The sequence below is a fragment of the Monodon monoceros genome, unplaced genomic scaffold (genome assembly GCF_005190385.1).
Source record: "Monodon monoceros isolate NGI ecotype Baffin Bay Population unplaced genomic scaffold, NGI_Narwhal_1 Super_Scaffold_9, whole genome shotgun sequence".
In the NCBI taxonomy this organism is placed as follows: Eukaryota; Metazoa; Chordata; class Mammalia; order Artiodactyla; family Monodontidae; genus Monodon; species Monodon monoceros.
The window spans coordinates 37,242,756-37,266,460 of NW_021703786.1; the positions used below are offsets into that span (position 1 = coordinate 37,242,756).

The window sequence follows — 23,705 nt, forward strand, 5'->3', positions numbered from 1 at the left end:
TAAAAGCATTAAAGCCAACATCAGTGCTTTTCAGCTTCCTAGAATGCTCTGTGGAGATACCTTTTACAGGGGCCAAGTTTAGAGATGCCTTTAAAGTGTAATCATAGTGTAATAATACTTACTATGCCTAATATTTGCTTTGTTTATTCAGTGCCAGGCACTGTAACATGCACTTTACATAGATTATCCCGTTTAATAGCACCAATGACGTGTATACTATTATTAACCTCATTTTTCAGCTAAAGAAACTGAGGCACTTGTAAATTACTTAATCTCTAAATAAAGATTATCTGATTCCACCATTCCTAAGAAGAATATATTTGATAAAATTAGTAGAACATCTGTGAAATATCATCTCTCAAGGGTTAAAACCAGGCCTATGACACTGTATCGATTTACTATGAATGGATAATATTCACCAAATGCTATATTTAAAAAGAAAAAAAGAGTAGCTTTCCAGTTAAATATGGGAGACTGAGCACAGTTCACCTAAAAATCAATAAAGACAAAAAGAACAAGAGCAGGGCTTCCCTGGTGGCGCAGTGGTTGAGAGTCCACCTGCCGATGCAGGGGACACGGGTTCGTGCCCGGGTCCAGGAAGATCCCACATGCTGCGGAGCGGCTGGGCCCGTGAGCCATGGCCGCTGAGCCTGTGCGTCCGGAGCCTGTGCTCCGCAACGGGAGAGGCCACAACAGTGAGAGGCCCGCGTACCGCAAAAAAAAAAAAAAAGAACAGGAGCAGATACAACTTCAGATAAGAACTGCCCCAGGATCTAGCTTAGTTTATTTTAATCTGTTCTTCCGTTGCTGATTTAAAACACAAATCAGAAAGCTTGACCTCGTATAAAACTGGAACATTTTAGATTTTACTTAAAGAGAACAGATTTTCTCTAAAAGTTATCAAAGGTCCAATTCTCCACCCACCAGAATCAATACTTCAAAGGCAACTGCACTTCTAGTTGTGGCAGAGGGAGGGAAAACAAACCAGAAGAAGAGGATCTGCTGACAGGGAAACTACAGACAACCACAGTGAAGCTGCCACACTTCAAAACATACCTGTGTGTCATAATCAGGCCGAAGATTAAGTTCTTCACAGCATTCCCTGGATATCCTTAAAAATATATATTCTTTTGTTTTTTCTTCAATAGTAGCTTCATAAACCTTCTCTTTGGTTCCCTGGGTCTGTACTAACTTCTCTTTAGGGACTGGTAATAAATAAACAGCATTGACTTTGGTCATCACCAGCCGTCCAGCCAAAGTATCTTCAGAAAGTGTTTCAGTAAGCTTGAAACGGCCAAAAAGTTGTCCATTCTGAGCATACTTTGCACCTCCAGAAACTCCAGTGAGCATGAAGCTTGCTAGAATCTGCAATTGCACTTTAAGGTTGAACCTAAGTCAGAAGTAGAAAATGAGTTTGAATATTTTACATCAAAAACATTACAACTAAATAAAAGAGTAAAACAAATCAAACATAAACATAGAAAAATTAAAGGTTCATTATCAATTCCACTCCACTGAGCTACAAATTATATACTGTCTTTAATCCAAGCTGGAAACAACAAAACTTTAAGTGAATAAACTCTCCAAGTTTATAAAAATGCATGCTTAGTTGTGTTGAAGAATACACATATTTTTAAGTTTGAGCATTTAAAATGAAACTAAGTACGATTTTTTAATAAAATGAAATATCATGTATTAGTTAATATGAAAGTCTGTTTGAATATACCATTAGGACAATCAAGACTTTAAAATCACCTAAAGCCAGAAGGAAATGTACTGTACTGAAGCTACAACAGACTTTTATTAAACTGCTGCTTTCCAAGTAGATCTTACCAAGATTCTAACCATAAAATTTCTCTTCCAATACCGCTGACGAATAACATCCAGAATACATTTTTATTCATGGCTACATCAAGGCAGGTCTCATGCCCAAATTATGGAAAGAAAAGTTAAAGGCTATCTTATTAGACAATGGCTGGTGCACTCACTCCCACTTCCATGAGCACACGTGAGCATGAAAGAGAACATGTGTGTGCAAGAAGCACAGAGAATGAAGATTAATTCACACAGTCAAGAAAGATGAAGTGAAAGAAAGATTTAAATTAATTAATAGCTCTTCTCCTTTGCCACTCTGAAATGGTGCTGTGAGAGAGAAGACAAAGTGGTAACAATGGGAAGACTGTCTCCTTTTTCTTTTCTTTTCTTTTTTTTTTTTTTTTTTTTTGCAGTACGTGGGCCTCTCACTGTTGTGGCCTCTCCCATTGCGGAGCACAGGCTCCGGACACGCAGGCTCAGTGGCCATGGCTCACGGGCCCAGCCGCTCCGCGGCATGTGGGATCTTCCTGGACCGGGGCACGAACCCGTGTCCCCTGCATTGGCAGGCGGACTCTCAACCACTGCGCCACCAGGGAAGCCCTGTCTCCTTTTTCTTAATAAGGTTTAAAAAATTTGAATGAAAAAACTGTTTTATAATCTATATACCCATTTGTGGAAAAGGCTACTTTTTAACGGTACTACTGAATTTTCTTGTGATTTTCTGAAATTTTCTGAATTTTCTTGACGTGATGTCAAGAATGTCTTATAAATTCTTAAGGAAAAAGAAAAAAAAACCTTTTCTAAAACATTATGCACTTCTGTAACACAAACATTTGTACTGCTTACAATATTAGGAAACCAATTCTAATTAAAACATTATATTCAAATTTTGAGTTTCCATTTATATACTTTAAAGTTAGAAAACTGTAAAACTAGAGAAATATTTTAACAGAAATAAGAAAACACTTAAGGAAAATAATACATCTGAACAGCTATTTAAGCACATAACAAGTCATAGCGTTTATAAGCTCCATTAGTTATTTTAAAGTACACTTAAGGGCTTCCCTGGTGGCACAGTGGTTAAGAATCCGCCTGCCAATGCAGGGGACATGGGTTCCAGCCCTAGTCCGGGAAGATCCCACATGCCATGGAGCAACTAAGCCCGTGCGCCACAACTACTGAAGCCCGTGCGCCTAGCGCCCGTGCTCTGCAACATGAGAAGCCACTGCAGTGAGAAGCCCACGCACCGCAACGAGGAGTGGCCTCTGCTCACCGCAACTAGAGAAAGCCCACGCACAGCAACAAAGACCCAACGCGGCCCAAAATAAATAAATATTTAAAAAACACTTAGAATACTTAAGGCTCCAAAAAGATATGTAAAAATATACTTTATTATAAATATAAATTTAATATCTAATAATGTGGCTTTCTATGAGGATCAAATGAATTCCAGTAGTACTTGCTCTGTGTATCATATATATATATATATATATACACACATATGGAATTTTTTAAAATCATGTTATATTTCTCTCATTCTCTATCCATATTTCACTAGATCCAAACTAGAAAAGTACAATATAATTTAAAGAAACACAGATTGTATGTTATCTACTTATGTTTGATTCTTTCAAGACTGGAATGTGCACTAAGGATTCATACAAAAATAAGTCATAAAATGAAAGTATACCACCCTCCCCAGTTTACATATAGTCTATGTTCACCTTCCTTTTTTAAAAAAAATAAAATATATGCTTTACAGAAGAACAGGAACCCTTAGGTTTTTCATGTTTTTTCAAATGAAGTTAAATTTCTACTTTGCTTTTATCATCCATATAACTGATGTGTGGTCATTAACAACCTTCTCAGAGCAAAGAGATTCCTTGCAGTCCACTCTCAGTTCACAAGTGACCTCTCTGTTGCTAAACTTGATGTCCCGCTTTCTGATCTTTTGTAAAGTTATTATTACTTTGCGACCACTTTCCGTTTCCTTTAAACTCCCTCTTCCACTGGCTTCTGTACAGTCACCCTCTCCTAGTTCTCCTCCTACTTTTCTGGCTGTTCCTCCGTCTCCCATCCAAGCACCACCCCCCTTCTAAGCATCCACCCTGCTCTCTCCTTACCCTGCCGGCTCTCACAAGACGAGGATGCCCTCTCCTAGATCTCTCAGCTCTGGGCTGTAAACCTAACTGCCAAATACGCACATGGGATTACATGCTCTGCAAATTCAGTACAAGCAAAAGAGAATCACCATGTGACTTCCCCACGTACCACCCCAAACCAATCCTCCCATATATTAGACAGCTTAGGTAATGGCACTATCCACCTAGTTGTCCCAGCCAGAAACCAAGTTATCCTTGACCTTGTCTCTCTCACCAACCTTCATTCCCCATCATACAATCACCAAGCCCTGTTAGTTCCTCTTCTTCCTAAATTATCTGCATCTCAACATTTCTAACTTGAATTACTGTAACAAACTCCTACCATGATGTCTTGCTTCAGATCTATTCTCCAAGCCACCACTAGAGGGTCTCTGTAAAATGTGAGTCTGATGATAGGCGGCTCCGAGGGTAAAGTGTAAACAGCTTTCTATCTCACCACCCCACCACACACGTCCCTTCCATTAAAATTACGATGACCGACTTGCAGCTTCCCCCACAACTCTATGCTCTTATTCTCCTATCCTGTTTCTTCAAACTAAATACCTTTGCCCTATTTCTTCACCTGACAATTCTACCTGTTTTCAAAATTCAGCTTAAATGCCACCTGGTCCAGAAAGCTGATTAGATATGTCATTCAAGCTCTGGGGAAACGAAACGTAACTTGTTTACCTCAGAATCAGCAATGACCAGCCTAGAACCTAACACTCTGAATACTCAATAAATTCTGTTCATTGAATTAATTTTACATGCTTGTAATAACCTGATTTTTTTTCCAGGCACCATATTCCCATTTCACCTACTTCATATTATTCCCTAACAAATTCTTGTAATCCTATAATGTTTTCTCAACTAACTTGGGTAATATATTAAAGTTTTATTGTTACATCTGTTTTAGAATCTACCATCCCAAAACACTTGATCACAATTTAGTAGGCATGAAAAATTAATCTCACAGTTTTAAAGCAATAAGAGAATTCTTTTATGACATTCAGTTGTGCCTTGCAACAAAACTCTTGAGGCAGAGACACTAGAACTAAGAAATACAGCTTTTTCCACAGAAGAGTCACCATATGTTCAAGATGCAGACATTAGAGACCTTCTCAAAGTTACAGCTACTAATATTTAATTTTTCTAAAAGATTAACAGGCTGAAACTAAAAAGACATTAGTAAGCGTTCTTAAGTATTAAAATAATATGCATTTTTGAGATTTAGTAACTCAGAAATACCTAAAATACAAAATATATCCTATAATTAACAAAGATATGTCTTAAAAAGAAAAACCATCTTTCCATGGTTCCATGCCACATTTTAAGATCAACTTGAAAGCTTACAGGATTCCTAACATTTTTGGAAATGGCAGAATAGTAGCCCATGAAAGTTTCCAGCCAATTTAAAACCATACTTCTAGCTAAAAGAAATATGGCTCCATCTATGTTAGAAATAGTTATACCTCTTGAGTGTAACTTTAAAAACACTTCAAAGCTATATATAGTGAGTTTCCCTTCATGCAATTTCTGACTAAATGAATGACAACAAAAGTCAACCAAGGTAATAAGCCAAAAAACAGCTGGGTCTATTGAGGCAGAGCCACAGAACCAAGGTTGAATCAACAGAGGCCTCAGCCACGGCAATGATGAAGTGAGCATCCGCATATCGGGCTTGTCCTGCCAGCTTTAGTGCTGGGCAGCCACAATGCCCCAGTCCTGCAGGCCACGACACACTCTGATGCACATGCACATGAGAGCTTCAGCCGGAGCCAATTTCTTTTGAAAATGTGTATCTTAGAATGAAATCGATTTCACTGCAAGGTGGAATCATTATGGAATGCACAACACCATGTAGCTGAGGACAAGAGAAGTTGAAAATAAATCTTGAAAGAACTCAGAAGCATATTCTAAAACTTAAATGAAATGCAGTATTATTCTTACCATCTCCACACATCTCATACTAAAACTTAACATAAAAAGAACTCTTAATATCTGGACTGCTTTGAAAAAAAATCATCTTTCTTTAAAAAATAAAAAGATAAACCTGATTATCAAATTCAGCCTCAAGCCAAAATACATTTTTTCTAATCTTGAGAGGTTTCATTCAATCCATTTTCAAAAAGAGAAATTCTAAGGTGACCACATAAAAGTACAGGTCTACCTTGTTTTACTGCACTTCATTGTCCTTTGCAGATACTGAGTTTTTTACGAATTGAAGGTTTATGGCAACCCTAAGTCAAGCAAGGCTATAGGTGCCATTTTTCCAACAACATTTGTTCACTTCATGTCTCTGTGTCACATTCTGGTAGTTCTCACAGTATTTCAAACTTTTCCATTATTATTATATGTGTTATGGTGATCTTTTATGTTACCATTTTAACTGTTTTGCGATGCCACAAAACGCAACCGTGCAAGACAGCAAACAACTGTGTGTGTTCTGACTGCTCCACCAACTGGCCGTTCCCCCATCTCTCTCCCTCTCCTCAGGCCCCCTATTCCCTGAGACACAAGAGTAATGAAATTAGGCCAATTAATAACCCTATAATGACCTCTAAGTGTTCAAGTGAAAGAAAGAGTCACATGTCTCTCACTTTAAATCAAAAGCCAGAAACCCACACTATCTCTGAGGTGTTCCTGTATAGTCCAATCCTTATAATTAAAATGTAAGAAACCAGTATGAATTCCCTCAATACTACTTTCATGATTATTTTTCAAAATATGTGGTCTCCTTCAGTTTTTGAACACTTATTCGACAAATAATCATTGAGTGTTTGCCCTCCCACTGACAGAGACCTCCTGAAGAGCAGGGACCATGCGTTTATACTCCCAGCACGCGGCAGCCAAGGCACCGTACACTAGGGATGCCAAGGTGAGCACAGCTCTTCCCTTAAGCTCATATACCAATCCTGGATAACAGCTACTAAATAACAACCGTTTCACCACCTGGCTGCGCTTAGGCACCCCTCCGTATTTTAAACATGAAAAACACTATCCAAAGGGGAGATTTTAAAAAAGAAAGAAAGAAAAGCAAAGTGTTTCTAAAGTAACTTACTTGCTGACTTCCTTGTACTGGGCTATCTCCTCAATATAAAGGAGGTCATGCAGCCGTGACTGATAGTTGGTCTTGGTCAATGATTTGTCTAAAACGGACTGGGTAAATAGCTGGTCGGCAGAGAGAGGAATTTGGTATCTGATAAGAAGGCTCTTCTCCAAATCAGTAGTTTCATTAGGTTCAAAATCTATAATAGTCTTAGAAGAAGAATCCCAACGCTTAGCCGTGGTTACTAGCTGCTGTTTTGCATGCATCAGGTACTCAAGATCTAAATGGAAACAAAAAACACATTTATAAAGGAACACAACATTAAAATTCTCAAATAATACACTGTGCATTTTGGTAAGAAAATTTTGTATGCTAAAGTTCTTAAAAATGAAACAATATAAAACCCCAGTTGACAGAGTGTTCTCCCCATGTGAGAAATATGTTTTTGTCTAGGTTAACAAAATAACATAAATAGGAATTCATGTAAAAAATATTTTTTTGTACCTCAGGCTAGGACATACCAGAAATAGTTATTAACATTTAAAAAATATAGATTAACATTTAGAACTTAATCCTTTAGTCAAGAGAAATCTGATCTGCAGGAAGAAAGTATGGTAAATTTCTCATAAGACAAAATCTCATCAGGTGATAATCACTTTTCTCTTCCTACTAGAGAAACAAAAACCTTTTGTGTTTTTTCCCCACATTAAATTCCACATTAAAAGTGATAAAATGTACTATTCAAATGCCATTTCAGAAAAATCCAGTTTAGCCTCAGTTAAATTGCATGGTAAGTAGAGCACAATGTCCAAATGAACGACTGATCAAGTTTTCACAGCTCTGGAAAAAAAATGCAGCAGAATACCAGCACCAGGTGAAATACATCGTAACATAAATCCTGAGCATTGGGTAGCCTCACTCTATCCACAGTGCATTTTAGTTTTCTATTGGGTGGAACACACATACACCTATAAATATGAAACTTGACCAAAAGGGGAAAAAATATTTGCTTAACTAACTCATTAGGCCAAGATCCAGTTTTAATATAATCTAATTGGAAAGATGGTTTTACAACTCAAGTTAAAATTTTAGGAAGAAATAATAAAAAGTTTAAACAGCGATCAGTCTCCAAAGCGCAAGGACAAGTTATCCTGTGCTATCTTTGAAATGAGAGCAGATTGTATAATTGTCTTGTCTTGCTTAGTGACAGATTTTGCTATATTTAAATGTTATATATAAATTATAAACATGTAAGTATAGTCATCCACCAAGAGAAATTTCTCAATATTAGAAAATAGTTTATCCTAGTATCATAATAAAGATCAAAATGTACAAGTCCTAATTTCTAATCTTTGTTCCTTGAAAAGGCATTTTTACATGCCAGTTTTATTATTCATCAAATGGCAATAAAAACACAACTATAACCATCAATATATAAAGACGGTCTTCTTGTTAAAATTTTGCATTTTTAAAATCCTCTGGATGAGATAATGATGGTCTGTTTTTGCAATAGCCTCACGAGAAGTTTCATAAACTAACCACATTTTGTTCCTAAATCACTCTAAAATCGGGCCCTTCCTATCCTTTCATTAGATCATAGCTATAAAAAATATTTAAATTATACAAACGCCAACACTCCTAAAACAGATTATACCATCACTAAAGATCAGACACTATTAACAAAATAGCAAGGATGTACATAATTTTCTTCCCTTAATTCAAAAGTCAAAAGGAGAAACACTAATGGTACAGAAACCAAATAACCAGCTCTTCAAAGAAAAAAACACTAAACTCTGTGCAGTATTGAAGAATTTATTTAATAGGTAATAAAAGGATGTCTATTCTTTGGGCATAGGGAAATTATATTTCATAATTTTATTTTAAATAAGAAACTGATTCAGACTATACCTACATCAATATTATATTCACATTCTTTCAAAAGTCACTAGCTATTCCTAACTGCCATTTAAGTAACTGGGATAATAACAAACTTAAAATGGTACAGCTTTCCTTTAAAAAAGCTTTTTGTATCACCTGTTTAATATACAAAGCAAATTTTGCAGAAAATCATTCTACTCTGGGCTAAAAGTATTCAGGCTTTTTGGGGAAAGTGGCATGAGAAATAGTATTTGTTTTTCTCATTTTACCTATTTACTACCATGATTCCCACCCTGATTTTATGAAGTTCTTAAAATGAATGTCTTCAGCTGGTAGCACAACAATTTCAAAACAATTCCGAAACAATGTTAAATTTTATTCCATCTTTTTAATAACTATAAATACAATATAGGAGAGGGGAGAGCTAGGGGAGCAGGGAGAAGAATCTTGGGAAAATCCATGTGTGCCGGCATCAAAAAGTCTACAAACCACTGACCTTGGCCATTAACTCAGGCGTCCGAGATGGACTGGGGCCAGTGACTACTGAGGGTATCTTCTGCAAAAACCACTTCTCTTTCCCTGCTCATGTTCAACTTGAGACAAACTTCTGCCTCCAATCCTCTCAGTTGTAAAAAGCTTCTTATTAAACCTGTTTAATTACCCACCTACTTACAGTGCTTAAAGATCATTAGGTCTTAAGAGCTCCTCTTTAAACAAAGGAGGAAGCTGGGGCTCCCCCAGGGGGACACTGGACACCCTAGTCCTGGGGCTCATCTCGCCCCCCATGCAGCACATGCACCAGCTAACATGCAACCCAGACGTGAACACTGCTCAGGGCAGCCTGAGCCAGTCCATCCATGGTAAGAAAGCGCTCTTCCTCAGTCTAAACTAGGCTAAAATTAAAAAAAAAAAAAAATTCTGGAAAGATGAAAAGTGAACAGGTTAGAATCAATATGCATAAAATCACTTAGGGAGAGTTTAACACTGACTTATTAACCAATTCCTATAATAATAAATCTGAAACCCTGACAAATTATAAACCTACGGAATGTGTCACCCTGAGATATGATAGGGAGAAGCTACACATGTATTTTAAGAGAAATTCATAAGAAAAAGTTAAAGATAATTAGAACGTACCTGATAATTAGAACATAATTTCCTGAAGATAACGTACGGGAAGAACTGTTACTATCAAAAATAGAATCCAAGGTTGGAATAACTAGTCTGACACAAGATTCGCTTCCCAACTTCCCTCACCCTTCTGATTACTGTGAATAGCAAATGCTCTCATTTCAGCCACATAGTTACTATTCTAATAAAGCATCCAAAGGGTTGGTTTGTTTTATCTTGAAGTATGTAGTACAGCAGACTTGAAAATTATCCTTAACAAACCCTGGACTGTGGATAAGAAGTTAGGAGAAAAACATGCAGTGCCCTACATACCCAGCACAAAGGCTGACACACAAGAAGCATGCAGTAAATGCATTTCAAATGTGGGATTTACTAAAAACAGGTATATTTATCTAGGACTTAAAGAGAATGAGACGAAATGATTCCTAATTCCAAAACTGGATACAACACTCTTCCTTAGGAAACATTTTGGTCTGTGGCTTTACAAATCTTGACAGCCCAAATCAACAATAAAACAAAATCCCAAAGGAAACCCAAACTACGACTTCAGCTATCCATTTCAACATTGTTCCTTTCACTAAAAGAGCTACTCAGACGTAAGATGAACATCTCTTAGCTTATCCATGTTGTCTGTTCTCTTAATGAGGCTAATAAAAAGTTAAAACAGTGGAGTAACAACATAGGAGTGCCTCACACTTTTTACATGCTTCTACTCAGTTACATTTATCTTTTATTGACAAATATACTATTTTTTGTTTGTTTGTTCTGTTTTTTTTCTTTTTGGCCACGCCATGCAGTATATGGGATCTTAGTTCCCCCGACCAGGGATTGAACCCATGCCCCCTGCATTGGAAGCGTGGAGTCTTAACCACTGGACTGCCAGGGAAGCCCCTATTTTTTAAATCAATTTTTCTATTAATTTTCTGACCCCGTAATAGTAAACATTATATATTTATATATATAAACATGTCCTTAATTTACCAACAACTTTGACAGCCAGAGATAATTTTTAAGACGTACTAACTTTTAATGTTAATTTTAACATACATTGCTAGACTAAAAGTAATGTGTAATAAATACCGTTTTCAAATTTAAATATAAGAACTAATTTCCAACATGTAGCTTCCAGATATTCAAAGCAGAATTCCAGATCAGTTTTGTCAAGCAAAAATCTTCTATGACTCAAATTGAGGTATCAAGTGTATAATGCAGTTTGTGTTCTAAGCAAGGGGGAAACTCACTAACTTCCTTCTTTTGTAAATGTCCTTTGCCACAAATTTGTGAGAAGCACATCTTTAATCCAAAAAAAATTTTTTTTAGTTCATATAGTGCCTTTTTCTGTACCTGAACCTCACCAACAAGGAAAAAACAATGAAAAAAACTACATCAATTGTAAGAGTAGTAAAAATATCAAAGACAGAACTAAAAATGAGCACAACAGGTCAGCTAATTTAATGACAAAAAAAGCCAATCAAATGTCATCTAGCTTGCCTAAACCTAGATTTAAGTTTTTCTCTTTATAATGTTCAAAATATCTTATCAGAAAATACATTTTGTAGATTTTATATTGTTCTCTTGTAATATTTGTTTTTCCTATGTCCTTGAAAAACAAATTTCACTATGTGAAATTGTTTTAATGTTTCCAAATTAGTTCAAGAAAATGCTTGATTTTATTCAATTATTTTCCATAACATAATTAGAAGTAAGACCTTGTTTAAAGGAAAATAGGCAAAGATATCAAACTGCAAAAAGGTCACTAAGAAAAAGTATTATAGAAAGGGGGGAGGGTATATAGTATTGGTACCAAATGGGAGAACATCCCTGTCTGTATTAATTCCCACTACCATATCTGAATCAAATATAAATTTTACTATATTTTCAAACTGATATATCAGAAACATCAGAAATGAGACTCTTTATTTCTTCCAGTTACCAGTCTCAAAACATCATTCATCTTGGGACAACTTCTCTTGCCAAGATCTCTAAGTGCTGTTACCTCAGTAACTTGGGTCTTCATCTCTGCTTTTCAGTCCCTTGGCTGCACCCTAGTCTTGGTCCTCACTAGAAAAACAAAAACACAAAAACAAAACAAAACAAAAAACCCTTCTCTCTTCCTTTTTTCTTTCTGTTTGCAAACCGGAAATTATCCTAATGATGGCTAATGATAACATCAGCAGCTACTATCTACTGAATGCCTGCTATGTGCCAGATGCTGTGCAAGGTTTAGTTCCAGTTCTCACGATAATCCTCTATGACAGATATTACTAGCCCCATTTACCAGAAGTTTCCACATGAAGCTCAGAGATGTTAAGTTCTCTGCCCAGGGTCATACAGGAATTAAGTAGAAAATCAGGATCTGAATCCAGTTCAATTTAACTCTGAAGTCTGTCCACTGCTCTGTTTCTCCAACTAGAAAAGTAGCACATAGCTGGGGCAAAAGTAGCCAAAGCACCCTCAATCTCTGAAGCCCATAGGGTGCCCTGAAGTCCTCCTCATTTTCCCTTTTTATTGCAGGTATTTAATAGTTTATACTATTAATTAAATAGGCTTTTATTAACTAGTACAGATTTTTGACAACACTTACAAACTTATTTTTATGGGAAATGAGTCATGAGTTAAAAGCCACAATCTAAAAGCAAACTTTTAAAGTACAACCCACATGTAAGCCAAGAACATCCTTTTAGAATTATATTTGAGAGTAGGAGATGCATGTCAGTATCTCTATGATTTTAAATCTCCTTATGATTTAAGAAGGGTGCAATCCAGTAGTTCTCAAGTTCTAGTCTCTAAAAGCAACGTAATGGCGTAATAGTAAACAAACCACTGCATTCAAGAGAAATCCAGCCTGCGCTGTTTTTGAAAATAAAGTTTTATTGGAACACAGTCACACCCATCCATTTACATATTGCCTATGGCAGCTTTCTCACTATAATGCAGAGCTGAGTAATTGGAATGGAGATCATCTGCCCTGTAACACCTAAAATATTTACTATCTGGCCCTTTACAGAAAAAAATCTGCCAACTAACTGCTCTATTAGTAAATATAAATCAAGTATTTTTATTTCATCAACTACTGTATCTGTCTGGCTATGGGAATTAACATATTTTTATTCCAAAGAGTAGTAAAAAGATGACAAAAGCAGAACACAACAGAATAAAAACAGGTAAAAGGGATCAAAGTAAATGAGAAATATGGGTAAAATGAAGTATGGGTAATAATATGAGCACATATACAAGAAGGTAACACCTACTTGTTCAATTTTGGTACAAATGTTGCTTCAACCCTACTCACAGCTAAAGGTAAGGGGACAGAACCAGTTCCACCTGTTCGTTATGTCCAAAAAATAAAGTCCTAGCATTTACTCATGAAAAAAACTTCTAGGTTCTCATAAATGGGACACTGTGGACAGAATGAAAAACATCCTCCACAATATGCTTAGTTATAGCCAATATAATAGCAAGTTTCAGACAGCTCTGCTATACAAAGTGCTTGTTAAATAAATATTTAGTGCTCATGAAATAAAATAAAGCACCTATAAATCCAACCAAGAGCCAAAGAAATGTAGGCTAACATGCCCTTCCCTTATCCAGTTGGATCTTGGCATAAAATTTAGGTTTAGGCAGTAACATGACAATTTACAAAGTAATTCACCATCTTCTGCAGGTGCCTGCATGTTAAAACCAGGGACCTCTTCCCAAGAACATGAAAGCAGATCCTATTAAAGGCACTTTGGTCTCTTTCATACTAGTAAAATCAAGTTATGAAAGCTTATTTTTAGGACTTTCCATTCAGAGATAACATACTAATATCAGCAAAGTTAATTGAACCATCATTTGAACATGGAAATAGACACTGTAGGTGTATTCACAATTACCATTGAAATTATATTCTACCCAAACTAATACTGAAAGGTTTTAACTGTGCTAAAGTCATCAAATGAAGTTGGTAGACCAAAAGAGACCTGATCATCTACTTATACAAGTCTGGGGAACCTCAAAGCAAGCTTTGCCTGATGACTGTATGAAGTGACCAGGGCATAATGCAAACCATTCTAATCCCATTACACAGTAAATGGGTCAATAAACTTGGGATCTTTTTCTTTACTATTCCCTCCCTGTCCATGGTATATTTAGGGGCCAATACATATCTTTTAATGTTGCTGTTATAGTGCCTTTTAATACATCATTATCAGGGGAAAAAAGTCTAAATTTTACCTTCTGTAGAAGCTGCATCAATCATTACTCTTTGCATGAGTACTGGTTCCAATCCAAAGTCGAAAACTATGGTTTGGCGAAAAGTTCCAAATATTTCTGTGTTAAATGCTATCCCGACTTTATACACGTAATGATCTAATCCATTTTGGGCCATCTTTCCTCCTATCCATTCTTGACAGTTTTCTGGGACTTCTTGTGACACCTGGGTAGCACTATCTCCGGCAGATATTGCAACGATACTAAAATGAGGGCGATGAGCATCGTAAAGCAATGCTACACGGTACAGCATTCTTGCAGGCTACAAGGAAATAAGAATAATTTGTTGAGTACAAGGGGGTGAAAAATCCAGTTGCAATTGGGCTCTTCAATGAAAATATTGCCATAAGGGACTTTTACTTTCCCATGCTTCTAAGATACTATGTTAAAAATACAAGTTGTACTCATAAGCCATTTAAGAAAAAAAAATCAGAATGGTTAAAAAAAATCAGTTGTTAAAATGATATATTTATGATGTCAATTATACCTCAATAAGGCTGACAGTTTCAAAAATGATATATTTACGCTACATTACTAGCCTCCCTGCTCTTTCTGTGATACATTCATCTTTCACTGTGGCAAAAGCTTTCACCCTGTATCACCATCACCTCCAACTTTCCATACCCTTGGCCTAAAAAAGTTTTATCTAGCCTCAAGGAGGAAGTCTTCATAGGAGAGCAGTGACCTCTGAAGACACTGAATTGGGTTCAAGGCCAAAGCTAAACGTTCCCAGATTTTTCATCCCAGGATGCAGATGGTACAGTGGAAGAAACATCACAAAAAAGTACACAAAACTTTTCCACTGCATATATTCACAGAAATATTTTACTTTGCTTCATTCTTAAACTTTGAATATTATAATTCAGGATGGGAAGCACTGCAGAAAAATGTCTCATATTAAAAACCCGTTATTACAGAATTTGTGATTTCATTAAATCAAAATTAAAGACAAACTCATTGTTTGAATATCTTAGAACCACCAGATTAAACAATTCAATTTTTAAATAGTTAACTACAAGCCGTGAACCCCATCCTACGTTTTAAGTTTGGAAGACAACATGTCGAAGACCTCTTCACCAAATAAATAAATAAGCAAGTATCTAAACATCTACCAAGCTTTTATCTCAAAATCTAAGAAAAATCTGTACCCTTCATGATCAAAATACAGAAATATGCTTTATCACAATATAGAACCTACATAAAAATGTACTTAGAATAAAACATTTTCAATGCTCTTTCAACACACAGATTTAAAGGTCCAAAAAGCCTTTATGAAAATTGAAAAACATTTATATTCTTAAACTATCACAAAATTCATACCTTACAAGTGAGAGCAAAGGTCCATGTCTGGTGAGATTTTTTGGTGTTGACAGTAACGGACAGATCAGGATTATGCTCTACCTTTACTCCTTCTATACATTCACTAAGCTGAAAACAGAGAGCAACTAATGTTACGTTTTATTCCTAAAAACACAAACAAACACTTTTGGCACGGTAAATAAATGTTAACGGTAAAGATGCTGATGGGACTGTTTATAAAGCAAGGTATTTTATACATTAATTTTCAGTTATTTTTATAAGCACAAAATAAAGCTAAAATAAGAGACATAAGAAAACTAACAACAACAAAAAATGGCAATAAAAACTCCCTGAATGAAGACAAATTAATATAATACCTGCAAAGTCTCCAAACAAATGGTTTAGTTCTGCTCTTTATTTTAGCAAATGGGTCTACTTTTGCTACTAAAAACACTTTATCAAGAATCAAGTGTTTCATATAGAGGATAGGGAAATAAACCAAGATACAGCACGAAACAAAGTCAAGACTCAAACAAGGGCACTGTTTAAAACAAACAAACAAAAAAATGCAGTTTATTTTCCTCACCACTTTCTCAGGAGATAATGAATTCATCCACTTTTCTATCAAGGTTTCCATGTAACTGCCTGAGAGCTGTTTATTCTCATTTTGCTGTTTCAATTTTATCAACCGTGAAGCATATCTTTTCTGCCATTCTGCTAGTTCTTCCTGGGAATGTGCTGAAGTACACTGGGCACCATACCTACAGATTCCTTGCTCTAAAAATCTAAGTAGAATAGGAAAGACTGTTTTATCATATACTTTGTTGGACCATTTAAAAGATAAACTTCCAGCATTTGCCCTCCGACTCTCCAATAACAAAAACAAAACTTCATCTCCTGAAAGGCCATATTTATCACATGTCTTGCACCGAAGAGGAAGAAGACGTTTAGGAAACATTTGTAACAGTTAATCAAAACAGCAACCCCCCCATGTTCACTGACCTCTTTCTCTGGAATAAGGGGATGACAAAGCAGAACATATTCATAACCTCCCCCCACCCACAAAAACTGGCATTGCAAAGGTAGCTTCCTTCATGATATAACAACTCTGTTAGACAACTCCTCTTAGAGCGGAATTTTTCTAAAGCAACACTGACATCAAGTGGATTAGTTCGTCAAGCACAGATATGCCCTACTTCCCAAAATGATATGACCTAAAGAAAATTTTCCACATACTAGAAATTTTGTTCTGGAAAAAAAAAAAAAAAAAGTAATATGTCACTGAATTAACATTTCAAGGCTTCTACTTTTCACCTTCAAATGTAATGCCTTCACTCTTCTCTACATTACTATTGCCTATATTTCATTGAAAATATTGGACTATATTAATTTGCTTGAAGTTTTAAATAAATAAAGAATAAAAGTTTTATGTAAGAATCACAATTAATTCAATAGTCAGATTAAATTCTTCAATGGGTAAATTCATAAACATTCATTTTAGAGGCTATAGGGTTAATATTTCTCAATTCTTATGACTCAGAAAAATCAACTGATAATTCAATGGTCAAAACAGATAAAAATGCAAGACTTTGATCAGTAACTTTTTTAAGTTTTAAATACTCTATAAAATAATAGATCCAGCCAGTTTTTAAACATTCAAAAAATAATAAAAGACCTTCTGAGAGAAAAAACGAAAATCAAACTATAAATAGCAAATGGATAAAAGCAATGTTATGTTATAGATAATTTTTCAACTGGAAAAATATGAATAATAAGAAATACAAAATGAACCACAGCACAGTGTACATTATCAAGTGTTTCACCCTATTTGAAAAGACAAGTGTATTTAAAGCTTTTCTTGATGATACATAAAGTACTTGAACTTAAATTATGCTATTTATTAAGTTCTCTTATGCTTAAGACACATTTAAAATCATGCATTTGTTTCTCTTCAGTATGTCGTAATAAGCCAAATATTTGTCTTTCTATTGCTTTGCTTTAAATTATTTCCCTAAAAATTGAAGGTTTGATAGTCTCATCTGGACTATGAATTTTCTCATACTTCCTTTGCATAGGATCACGTTCTACCTCTCCTACAACATTGATGCCACCAGGATTTTAAAAATTTACTACCTAGTTTCTTTATTTCGGCAATAAAATCAAACCTGACCTCTTGACTATTCAATCATCAAAGCTGCATATCAAACTTCCTTCATTATCAAAAGCAACCTAGAGTAATTAGAACTTATATCTAAAAAACCAATAGTTTCTAGTTCTTATAAAAAGAACCTTTCTTGATGTAACTTTAATAATTCTTTCTACCTTAACATATAATTATTAAATTTTGAAAGGTTAGCCCTTCAAATATAAATTACTCATAAATTCTATTTAAGATTACGTGATAATAGATTTTCTTTTTTTTAGAAAAGTTATTAAAATAATTTAAGATTTCTTTATCTATTTTATGCTCCATTTCAGTTTAAATAAGGTAACTTCAATCACCATAATTTAGGTAAATTTCACATAAACAAGAGATCAGCAATTAAATTGAGTCATATTAATCCAACTGGTATTACAGAAGTCTTAACAATCTCCATTTAGATCACTGTTGTTTATAATTAAAAGAAGGATCATCAATATGGTTTTGATTTTTATTGTTTAATGATAATGACCATTTTGGCTTCTGTTTCAAATTGAAAATAAACCATTCTACTCAACTGTTATGCTTCTTCCTTCACATATTATCTTCTTTAAATCGGAATTACTACTTTTCAAAAAGTGAAGGAAAATTAACTATCCTTTGAATAAAGACATGTCATTGGTTTAAAAAAAAAATTCACGTTACCTTTTACACAAAGTATATTCCTCGCTGCTTGTGATTCCCCTAGGTGGTGGGCGGAAATGCCAACCATTACAAGATCCTAGAGAGTAATCAGGATATATAGTCTTATCATTTGAGGCTTGCTGATAATTCTGATATTTTAATGTGTAAGAAATACTATAAACCCTCCATACACATCATCTCAGATGATGTAAAAAGAACATGACATGCTTGCCTCTACCAAAAGAGCCATCTACCAATCAAACGAATTATAAATCACTTAGCCATATGAAACTTAGAAATCATTGAAGAAGCAGTTACACAGCAGCTAAGACAAATCAACGACCCTTACTCTACCCCAGCGACTGGCAGACATACTTCCAAGTGCCGTCTCCTGCCTGGCATCTAAAGGGGAGATGTGTTTGGCATGCTTGTCATTTCTTAAGTATGAGTCGTGTCTCTATTAGGAACTATTTCAGGAATGAGAAAATTATGGTATCCTGGAAGGAAATTTTGTAAAACAAATTCCAGTACTGCACATGGAGTGAGAAGAAGTTCCACATTACCATCCACGTTCCTTAGGGTCTGTCTGACACATGGCACTGAATAAAGTAATCTTTTTTTAATAATTGAAATAAAGTTCAAAAAGGTGAATTCTGAGATAAGAGCTAAAAAATAACATTAGTTTCCTTCTGAATACAATGAGTTTTAATGCACGTGGATAAAAGGTTCCAAATAAGCCAAGGCAAACAAAGCGTCAGAGAGAACGGCTGAGCTCTAGAGGCTGAGCGAGCAGCGGTAAGTTTCCCAGGACCTTGCAGCCATTTTCTACCCCCTCACAAGTCACTGTGCTCCCCCGCCCCCAAAACACACTCTGCCCGGCTGAGCTTAAAGCTGCGTTTCACCCCTTCCTATCTGCGTGACTGGGAGAATTACCGAACCTTAATGAACATCAGTTTTATCACCTGTCAAAAAGATGAAGAAAGACTCTAAGAAGTCAGTACTCGTTTCTGTGAAAGCCACTACGTGGTAGACATCATTTAGCAAACGCTCAATGAATGCCAGTCTCTCTTCACCTTCCCCTGGCAGGAGAAGAGGAGAATCACAGACTTTCATTGTGGCAGGAACAACTCAGCTTACAGGTCAGCACTTCCAAAAAGTAGTAACTGTACTAGCCTGTGATAGAGAGAAAGGAGGAAAGACCTCCCTCTACAGGTTGCTAAGAGCAGGGTTCATTCAAGTTCAGAACTGCGCACATGGAGGAAAGAAGGTAAAATAGGTCACTTCCGGGGTTACCTCCCATCTCCGTACTCTATAACTCCATGACAGGGGCTAGTGAACAAACTGCTTCCATCCGCACTACTTCTTAAAATTATATCTTTATATTCTCTCCTGTACCTCCACTAACATGTAATCTAACTCAGAAATTTCCTCCCAATAATCAATAAAGAAGCAATGCTCAAAATCACAGCTACCAGAAGTTATGCAGTTTCGTACTTACCCTCTTCTAAGTCTTCCACGTGATATCCAGGGAGGACATTACCAGTTGCTGTCTGCAATTTTTCAAATGAAAGAAATTTTTATAATAAGAAATAACTAGTTGATGTTGAATTAAACTTGGAAATTTTAAATATTTTTTAAAAAGCTTTAGATTGAATATTTAGAAATTTTAAATAAACATTAATATGCAAACGGTGTTTTTTGCTCTTTGCTCTAGTTTCCATATGTAAGTATGGAAAAGAAGTACTTCTGTGGTCCTCATTAAGGAAACTGACAGAGATTCCTTCCCTACATAAAAATTACCTGGGTGCAAGAGAAGTCTCAGTCCCCAGCCCTGAACCCCGTGGAGCAGCGCCTTCCGTCCGTGTACGTACTGCACTCTCCTCTGCTAACCCCACAGCATGACCAGCTTCTCCTGCATCAAGTGCAGCAGCACCACCACTTCAGGACCTGGGAGCATATCCTGGCCGAGTCCCCCTTGCTGCTCTAGGATAAGACCTTCTCCCACAGTGGAGCCCATGGCTGGGGACCCACTCACCCTGACTTCCTGGCTTTCTCGACCCCTTGAATGCAGGTAAGACCTCCATCTGCCCCTTTGGCTATAACGTTACTCTAAGCTCCACACCCCCAATTTCAACTGAGTGCCAGCTAGAGAATAGTTAAGTGCCGCTTAACTATCCTATAGCATTTTACATGCTGGGTCACTGTCAGCCATGCACAGACCCACTGTCGACAGCCTGCAACTGCCTTTCTGCATTCCCGTGCCTCAGAGGATCCGGCACATAATGAATGCTCAGTAAATCTGGATGGATGGGGGGATGGGTAGATGGATGGATGACCACCCATGCACTTCAAACACAGTATGTTTAAATAAAATTCATCAACTTTAACCCCAAATCTCATCTTCCTTCAGTGCTGCTTATCTCAAGTGAATGGATTCATCTTCCCCCAAAAGAGCCAGGCTGAAACCCTGAAAGTCAGACTCTGTCCTGCTCCGAGTATTCTCCAAATCTTTGCCCAACCAGGTCTAGAATGCCTCTCATGTCTGTCTCATACTCAACCCCCCCGCCACTATCCTAGGTAAGAGCATCATTACTACTTGTCTCATCTACCCCTGAAACAACTGACTGCCAACTTATTGGACCAAGTCACTCCTGGGTCTTTACTTAGCTGCCTCTATCCTTTAACTTCAGTTCTGACACTAGCCTCCCTGGTTTCCCTGCAGGGTGTTTATCTCTCCCTTCCCTGCTAGTACTTCCATTACAGAACCTGCTGACCACAGGCTGCCCTGTGGGTACATTAGCTATGCACATCTTGGGCTGGCCCTTCAGATTGTTTTTCATGGATTTCTCAGCTTTCCAAAACGCAAAGAACCTTGAAGAGCACACGCACTCAGTAAATGCTGAACTGAATGAGGAGGAGGAAACGGTATCCCAAGATGATATTTGGAATGTCTTGTACCATAGAAAGAATGGCATAAATGCTAATTGGGTATAACTGAAACAGTAATATCACCATAATTTACATGTCACTGATTAAATTGGACCCTTTTTAGGTTGGGCTGGAACTAAATCACCATAATACTGTTTCAACAGGAAAATGCCTTCTGATTCTCAAACTACTTACTAACAAGTTTTTAAAGACAACCCATTCTTTTTGTAAAATGAGGACTGAATATAAGAATACATAAGCTAACAAATAAATCAGGAGTAATTATTAACATTATAAGGACTCTATGCGCACCAAAAAGGTATATTAAAAGATCCTTTAAAATTCTATAAGCAAGATCTAAGCAGCATAGTCCCACACTAGCCCTTAAAATATGATTCTAACTACACAGAATTTATAAGAGCTAAAAATTCACTTCAAGTATAAATTGAAAGTATCTCCTCTAAAAAAATTTATCAAAATAAATTTACCAAATATGTGAGAAAAAATGGGGAAAAAATGTTTTGGTGATGAAATGAAGCTTAAAGCATTTATAACTGTCAGAAGGGAAACATACGTGGTGTATTTCGTGAGTCAGCATCTACAACAATCTGCAAACGGGCAGAGTACGCATGTGCTGACACTGTAGTTCTCAGTCTGGTGGGGTCTGGTGAACAGCACATCCTCATCAGAAGAGCTGGTAAAAATGAGAAGCTCAAGCCTGGGCTGAATATTTGGCCACTGTGGCTTTTAGTTTCCTGGTATTGTGTTTAGTTTTGTTTTTTTAACACCCTTTTTATATGCTCAGACCCTAAGACAGAAGGGCAACATCAATTAGTTTGTGATCTTCAGTCTTTACTGAGACCTTCAGGGAAGGCAGCCGAAGTTCACACTGCTAGAATTCCTGTAAATTTACAATCAAATCTATTGATTGGATATTTGAAATTTTTCTAAAGAATATGTGTTGTTTTTCTTTTCATTAGTCAGCCTTTAGTTCCATGTCTTTATTCTAACCCACCAGCATTTACAGGTTAAACATCAGCTCAGCCCAATCTTTAAATAACAAATTGTTGCTATTTTTAAATACGTCAGGTGCAATAATAAGTAAGGGTATCATTGTTTGTTAGCTTTTTCTAGATGGATTTTTTAATAGTACCAATTCACTAACCAAAAATACTACTACTCTGGTTACACAGAAAAGAAATTATAAACAAAATTTAAGTCACTTATTCCAAGAGTACAGTCACAAAATGAGAGTCAAGTGATATTTGTGACCTTATACATAACAGGACTATAAATATTAAAAATAAAATTTTATATATATTTGTGTACGATTATCAGACGTAAAGCTGCTAATTCAACTAAGGTAATAAAAGAGGAGAACAAGGCCCCAAATCATCTTATTTTATGTTCTCATTTTAAAAGTCTAAAACACTTATAATTGTCGTATTTTACTTCTTAGAAATTAAAAGACTACATATATACCAGAAGGGAAATGGCTTTGAAGTTAATTAGAGCTTATTGATTCTCAGTTAATTCATAATAAGATAACATAAGACTAAGAAAATAACATTTTTTAAAAGGCTATATTTAATTGTAGCAAAACAAACAGTATCTTTATGCAGCTTATATAATTCACGATGACTATCTTCTTTGCTTACTTATTTGTTGGTATGAACTGCGATGTATGATTAGATTTGAAGTGGGAAAGTAATCTACAGGAGGTCAAGGTTTACACCTGGGGGCTCTTCTCATCCTCTTGGCCTGATGGGAGCACCCTTATCGCACTCTCCACGAGACCAGCACCTTCTCCATTCTCAACTCAGCTTAAGTGTCTCATCCCCTCACCACCATGCCAGTTATTTTTCCATCACAGAAAGCTTATTCTTTCCCCATCACAGAAAGCTTATTCTTTTCCCTCATACCACTTACCTCAATGCGAATTATACCTATACTTGTTTAATTAATTTATGTATTTATTGTCCATCTCCTCCCCAAGACTCTAACCTCCCAGACGACAAGGACCACGAGTGTCCTGTTCAGCGCTGTATCCTCAGCACCAAGCATAATACCTAGCACACAGTAGGTGCCACTTTCTAAATAAATAAGCCAATCAGTCGATCACTTTACATGGGCTTCCATTTATGATAAAAACTGACAAAAATGGCTATTTTTAAAATGAGACATCTAAATAAAAATACTTTTATATGCCTGTATGAGGAATAGAAATTTGAGATTTGCAAAGCCACGGGCCTTTTACATGCCACTGCTGTCCCCAGCCTTCAACTGCTTCACCAGAGCACATTTTTGTTCACCATTTACCCTGATACACATTATTTCCACCAGCTAAACTCACTCCCTAAAAAACCTCCTCAAATCACAGACTTCCATT

The 23,705-nt window shown here is 36.3% G+C and overlaps 1 protein-coding gene across 7 annotated transcripts in view; it reads right to left on the bottom strand.

Annotated features, from left to right (window-relative positions):
• Window positions 1–23,705, bottom strand: part of HELZ (helicase with zinc finger) — a 154,707-nt gene that overhangs the window by 91,043 nt on the left and 39,959 nt on the right. For all 7 annotated transcript variants that reach the window (XM_029211012.1, XM_029211017.1, XM_029211018.1 and 4 more), the window contains 7 exons: window positions 19,887–19,938; window positions 18,410–18,485; window positions 16,151–16,349; window positions 15,586–15,693; window positions 14,230–14,527; window positions 7,018–7,285; window positions 1,057–1,390 (listed from right to left, as the gene is read on the bottom strand). In XM_029211012.1, the coding sequence (XP_029066845.1) occupies window positions 1,057–1,390; window positions 7,018–7,285; window positions 14,230–14,527; window positions 15,586–15,693; window positions 16,151–16,349; window positions 18,410–18,485; window positions 19,887–19,938 (1,335 nt within the window). The remainder of the gene's footprint in view (window positions 1–1,056; window positions 1,391–7,017; window positions 7,286–14,229; window positions 14,528–15,585; window positions 15,694–16,150; window positions 16,350–18,409; window positions 18,486–19,886; window positions 19,939–23,705) is intronic.